This window comes from Rana temporaria, chromosome 12, assembly GCF_905171775.1.
Source record: "Rana temporaria chromosome 12, aRanTem1.1, whole genome shotgun sequence".
NCBI lineage: Eukaryota > Metazoa > Chordata > Amphibia > Anura > Ranidae > Rana > Rana temporaria.
Genome location: NC_053500.1, coordinates 124,998,551 through 125,005,139, shown reverse-complemented (window position 1 = coordinate 125,005,139; position 6,589 = coordinate 124,998,551). Strand labels below are relative to the sequence as shown.

General features: G+C 48.2%; 1 protein-coding gene across 2 annotated transcripts in view; it reads left to right on the top strand.

Annotated features, from left to right (window-relative positions):
* Window positions 1–6,002, top strand: part of LOC120918773 (BLCAP apoptosis inducing factor) — a 10,423-nt gene extending 4,421 nt beyond the window's left edge. Inside the window, exon 2 of one of the 2 annotated variants that reach the window (XM_040330546.1) lies at window positions 4,873–6,002. In XM_040330546.1, the coding sequence (XP_040186480.1) occupies window positions 4,927–5,190 (264 nt within the window). In that variant the 5' untranslated portion in view covers window positions 4,873–4,926 and the 3' untranslated portion in view covers window positions 5,191–6,002. Of the gene's footprint in view, window positions 1–4,870 lie in introns of both variants that reach the window. The other variant, XM_040330547.1, reaches the window with a different exon arrangement.
* The last annotated feature ends 587 nt before the right edge of the window (window positions 6,003–6,589 follow it).

Genomic DNA, 6,589 nt, shown 5'->3' with positions numbered 1-6,589 from the left:
ACATGTTAGATCTGTACTTGGGGTGTAACATGTTAGATCTGTACTTGGGGTGTAACATGTTGGATCTGTACTCGGGGGCGGGTGTAACAGGTTGGATCTGTACTCGGGGGCGGGTGTAACAGGTTGGATCTGTACTCGGGGGCGGGTGTAACAGGTTGGATCTGTACTCGGGGGCGGGTGTAACAGGTTGGATCTGTACTCGGGGGCGGGTGTAACAGGTTGGATCTGTACTCGGGGGCGGGTGTAACAGGTTGGATCTGTACTCGGGGGCGGGTGTAACAGGTTGGATCTGTACTCGGGGGCGGGTGTAACAGGTTGGATCTGTACTCGGGGGCGGGTGTAACAGGTTGGATCTGTACTCGGGGGCGGGTGTAACAGGTTGGATCTGTACTCGGGGGCGGGTGTAACATGTTGGATCTGTACGTGGGTGTAACAGGTTGGATCTATTATACTCGGGGGCGGGTGTAACAGGTTGGATCTATTATACTCGGGGGCGGGTGTAACAGGTTGGATCTATTATACTCAGGGGCGGGTGTAACAGGTTGGATCTATTATACTCGGGGGCGGGTGTAACAGGTTGGATCTATTATACTCGGGGGCGGGTGTAACAGGTTGGATCTATTATACTCGGGGGCGGGTGTAACAGGTTGGATCTATTATACTCGGGGGCGGGTGTAACAGGTTGGATCTATTATACTCGGGGGCGGGTGTAACATGTTGGATCTATTATACTCGGGGGCGGGTGGAACATGTTGGATCTATTATACTCGGGGGCGGGTGGAACATGTTGGATCTATTATACTCGGGGGCGGGTGGAACATGTTGGATCTATTATACTCGGGGGCGGGTGGAACATGTTGTAGATACACTGACCCCCGCACCCATTATTTTAAATAGTTTTTATTTTATTTTTTAAAGTGAACTTATCCTCTTAAAGATGAATTCCAGGTATGGGAATTTTTACAGTTACATTGGTCCAGAAGCTGGGAATCCCTGTAGTAGGTATGTGGCTCCTACAGTGATCTTTAGTAGCTTTGAAATCTCCTGCCAAGCGTCTGCACAGCTTCATTGCGAACATAGGATGTTGTTTGCTTGGCATGGGTGCCAGTTTAGGAACACTTTGCATTTTCTTAAAGGCTTAGTTCACCTGTAACGGCTACCCACTGGTGTGAGGGTCTCAGCCGTTTGAGACGTCCTTTTCCCTGGCAAGCTGCGATATGCAGGTACCGCCGGTATCTCCCATCGAACGCCCTTCCAAGAAACGAGACGTACTACGTTTGAAGGGTCCAGTAGACTGACCTTATTTGGCATATTTCACCTGCTTATATCTGGTACAACTGTTACAAGAACAATGACAGTTTCCGCCCTCCCCTTTTCCCAGTAGGGGGCTTCAACACAGACCCCCTGAAACAATGACATCTCCTTGAATTAATCACTTGACCAGTTTCTAGACGCTTCGGCACCTCACCCCACTTAACATTTCCTGGCCAGGCACATAGAATTCAATTAACCTTTAAAACAATTATCACTCACACATAATCCCTATCAGCATACACCTCACAGGGGGGCTGTTTACCTGCACACAAAAGAAGAGTTCATTATCTATGCGAAGGGAACATTAGCATTCAACAATGAAAAGAAACTTGTCCAATTAACCCTTTGAGCTCAGAATACAATGTGGTACATCCAATGGTGACAAGCCATGCAGTTCCTTGTAGTCCCCCTGCACGAAGATTATAACTGTCTCGGCAGCATGCATGTGTCCGTTACACTACTCCCCCTTTGTGGAACACTCCGGCAGACCCGGATTGATCCTTTTCGGATCAACTTGGGGATGTCCGGTCTGCTGTTAGGGTAAAAGTTCCGTTTGCCTGGACAGTCCGTCGGCCTTCTCATTGGCTTACCAGGTCGGTAGCTGATGGTGACGGTGAAGAATAGAATTCAATTCTGGAACAGTCACTTGCTTTGCTCTCTCAATGGCTCCCAAAACCTGTTGCTGATGCTCTTGGGACAAATACGGCACCACCTGGATGCAAATCCCATTTAATCTTTTGACAATTTCCGCCTGTTTGTGCATTTCAATGTTCAAGCCACGGGACATCTCATAATACATGACATAGTGTCGTTGCATCTCTGATTTCTCACTGGCCAACTTGTCACATTCCCATTTTAGACTGTGATATTGTGCCAGATCTACAGTACATGTCGGGGAAGGTAGTCTTACCCGGTTCTCAGCAGCAAGCGGGTTGATTCCAGCAACGCGGGTGATCACGGGACAAGCAGCAGCAGGTGTAGGTAAATAAGCCGAAGTCAGAGGGCCAATGTCGTTGCCCAGCACCACCTCGGCAGGTAGGTTGTCCATGATACCAACTGTGGTCTTTCCTGACCCGGCTCCCCAGTCTAAGTGCACCCGGGTGGTGGGTACGCGAAATACAGCACCCCCTGCGACCCGGACGGCAACTGTGCGAGTGGACACGTTCTCTGGCTTTACCAGATGTTTTTGAATCAGAGTGATAGTAGTCCCGGAATCTCTTAAGCCTTGTGCTACTTGTCCATTCACCCGTACCTCCTGACGGTGATGCTGACGGTTATCCGGAGAGGCCGCTTGTATTGGGTCTGCCTCATACCAAATTCCCAGACATTCCTCAGGGCCCCCCTCGGTCTCCAGGCAGTGGGCCGCAGAGGGACGTGATGGAGTGACCTCTGTGTTGGGTGTTGTGCGTCTCCAATGGTTATTTGTAGCTCTCAAAGGGCAATAACGAGCAATATGTCCCGTGTCGCTGCAGTGATGGCACGTCACCCTATGCGAATCCCGGGGGTAGTTGCTAGGCCCCTGAGGATGTGGTGGAACTGGAGCCGGAAACTCTGGGCGTGGGGTGACGGTTGGAGTACGCGGTTCTACCCTATGAGCCAGCCGTGTAGTACCCTGGCTTACTTTCCTTGTTTCCGCGTACTCATCTGCTAGCCGAGCCGCCTCGCTTAAGTTAGCGGGACGGCGATCTCGTACCCAGTCTTGTATGTCTGCGGCCAGGTCTTGGAAGAAATGTTCCATTAGGAACAGCTGCAATACTTCCTCCCCGGTGTTGGCCTTGCACCCTTGGACCCAAAGGGATGCCATCCTTTGTAACTGGTTGGCCCATTCCATGTGGGAGTCCACAGCCATCTTCTTGGACTCCCGGAAGCGCCGGCGGTAGGCTTCTGGCGTTACGGCGTATCGGGTTAGCAGCGCCTTTTTAACTTGCTGGTATTGTAAAATATCCTCTGGAGCGAGAGCCCGAAAGGCTTCATTGGCTTTGCCCGACAATTTCCCCGACAAAATAGTGACCCATTGGTCTGGTGGTACCTGGTGTAGTGAGCACTGCCTCTCAAAGTCCGCCAAATATCCATCGATTTCCTCCTCACTTTCTACAAAAGCTTTAAATGCAGTGAACGGTATTTTCTTTCCTGTAGCAGCAGGTGGGGGGGTAGGAACTGCAGGTGTAATGGGCTGTCTCGCTCTTACCAGTTCCAGTTCTTGTCCCCTCTTCGTTTGTATCTCTTCCCGTGCTTCCCAGGACAGCTGGTTGATTAGTTCCACGGACGTTTCTGGATACAAGGATAATCTCCGCTGTACAATCCCAGTAATTACATCTTCTTTGCTGACCGGTGCAAGGGGCTCCGTTCCTTCCATGGATCCATCCATTTCGTCCAGCTCCAGCAGGTCAGCTATCAGCTCCCTCCGTGGTCTGTTGCTGGCGCTCCTACCACGAATCTCCAATAGATCTTTCAGTGTGGATCTTTTCAGCCTGGCGTACTGCGACTCCATTCAGCACTTGCTCTTTGGATAAAAGGACCATCCCACTACTGCCAACCAATGTAACGGCTACCCACTGGTAGTGAGGGGTATCGGCCGTTGGAGACGTCCTTTTCCCTGGCAAGCTGCGATATGCAGGTACCGCCGGTATATCCCATCGAACGCCCTTCCAAGAAACGAGACGTACTACGTTTGAAGGGTCCAGTAGACTGACTTTATTTGGCATATTTCACCTGCTTATATCTGGTACAACTGTTACAAGAACAATGACAGTTTCCGCCCTCCCCTTTTCCCAGTAGGGGGCTTCAACACAGACCCCCTGAAACAATGACATCTCCTTGAATTAATCACTTGACCAGTTTCTAGACGCTTCGGCACCTCACCCCACTTAACATTTCCTGGCCAGGCACATAGAATTCAATTAACCTTTAAAACAATTATCACTCACACATAATCCCCATCAGCATACACCTCACAGGGGGGCTGTTTACCTGCACACAAAAGAAGAGTTCATTATCTATGCGAAGGGAACATTAGCATTCAACAATGAAAAGAAACTTGTCCAATTAACCCTTTGAGCTCAGAATACAATGTGGTACATCCAATGGTGACAAGCCATGCAGTTCCTTGTAGTCCCCCTGCACGAAGATTATAACTGTCTCGGCAGCATGCATGTGTCCGTTACATCACCTTTACAAAAATACTGCCTACTAGGGTTGTCCAGATTCCACTTTTTTTAATACAAGTACCAATACTTTTTTTTCAAGTACTCGCCGATACTTTTTTTTTTTAATATCATGTGACGCACTGATAGATGGCACTGGCTGATGGGCACTAAAGGGTGGCACTGACTGATGGATGGGCACTGATTATGCAGCACTGATGAGCACTGATAGGTGGTACGCACTGATAGGTGGCAAGGTGAAAAATCTGAGGCTTTACAACCCCTTTAAGGAGACGCAGCACATGTGATTGGTTGACAAGCGCATACTATATTAGTATTTGTCTCAAAATGATCCTGTATATGTTAATTTGTAAGGCTTCTATATTAACATTTGCATTCTGCTTTGTGTCCCCAGGCTGCTGGCACGGATCAAGCAATCATAGACGAGGTGTGACCTACATACGCCACCATGTACTGTTTACAGTGGCTGCTTCCCGTCCTCCTGATTCCGAAGCCACTGAACCCAGCGCTTTGGTTCAGTCACTCGATGTTCATGGGCTTCTACTTACTGAGCTTCTTATTGGAGAGGAAACCATGCACCATCTGCGCCTTGGTCTTCCTGGGCGCCCTCTTTCTCATTTGCTACAGCTGCTGGGGCAACTGCTTCTTGTATCACTGCAGCGGCAGCCAGCTGCCAGACTCTGCCCATGACCCCGCTGTGGTTGGCACCTAGAGGGACTACACCCCCACCCTGTTCCATGGATTGCTGCTTTTTGCCAAGGACGTGACACAGCTTGCACAAGTTTTGTTTCTTGAAGATGAAACCGGTATAACGGGGACACCGTGTTTTAGTAAAGAAGACGGTTTGGTGCAATGGATACCCTCTTTCCCTGATACCATGCAGCTACAAATGGGCATAGACATTTTCATTGCCATTCCCTGGCCTTGTGGTGCCGGGGGGCTTTTATTTGTTTGTATTTTGGGGACTTTGCCCCTCCATGAAATTTTTTTTTTTATTTTTTTTCAAAACCATGCCTCCACATCCTGTCTGTTCCCTGTCATGGCTAATGGGCACGTTTTTCTGCCACCCTTCAGACTAGGCCAAACATTGTGCTGATCCTCAAATCTTTGGTATTAATGAGAGAGATGATTTGGTTATTATAAATCATAAAGAACAAGAAGACAAATGGAGAGATCACTGCAGTATGTGTAATCAAGTGAACCTCTTTGCTACAAACAATCGATGGTATTTGTGGTCAAATCTAATATTCAGATGATGCCTGCACTTACAGCTAATTACATTGCTAAGGCATACTGGGTCAGACCACAATGGTTGCTTTTGCCACTAATGGGCATAGTTTTAATGCCAAGAAGACATTCTTAAATCTCAACGTTAAAGCGTCCTGTTTGAGCTCTTGTATTTTTTTTTGGAAGGGAGGTATAGTCAAACAGGCTGTGTGGACCGTAAGGTTCCCTGCCTCTGTTTCCAGAGATTTTATTCTTTTTGTGTTTGGAAGAAACAAATAAAGCTTTGTTATCATTATATTCAGAAAATATTCATTTTTTTGTGCACTGCTCAAGTTTTAAAATATAGGTAAACTTCAACACTAATAGGGGGATTCACAGAGAGTTAGGCCGGCGTATCAGTAGATACGCCGACCTAACTCGGAATCTACGCCGACGCAAATTTAAGCGTATTCTGGAAACCAGATATGCTTAAATTCGGCTCAGATACGAGCGGCGTAAGTGTCTTACACCGTCGTATCCTAAAGTGTACTTTTTAGGCTGACCGCTAGGTGGCGCTTCCATTGCGGTCGGCCTAGAATATGTAAATGAGTAGATGCGCCGAATTCACGAACGTACGCTTGCCCGACGCAGTAAAGATACGCAGTTTACGTAACGCACTTTCAGGCCTAAAGTTATTCCATCAAATAGCTGGAATAGTAATGTTAAAGGGGTGGTTCCCCCTAAAACACATTTCTAACAATACATTCGTAAGACCCGTTACACTGCGGGTAGGCTGGCTTTTTTTTTTTTTTAGTACATACCTCGATCTCTGCGTTTCGTCCCTTGGCGGTGGGCGTTCCTAGTTGATTGACGTTCCTCCGACGGGCACATACGTGACGTCACGA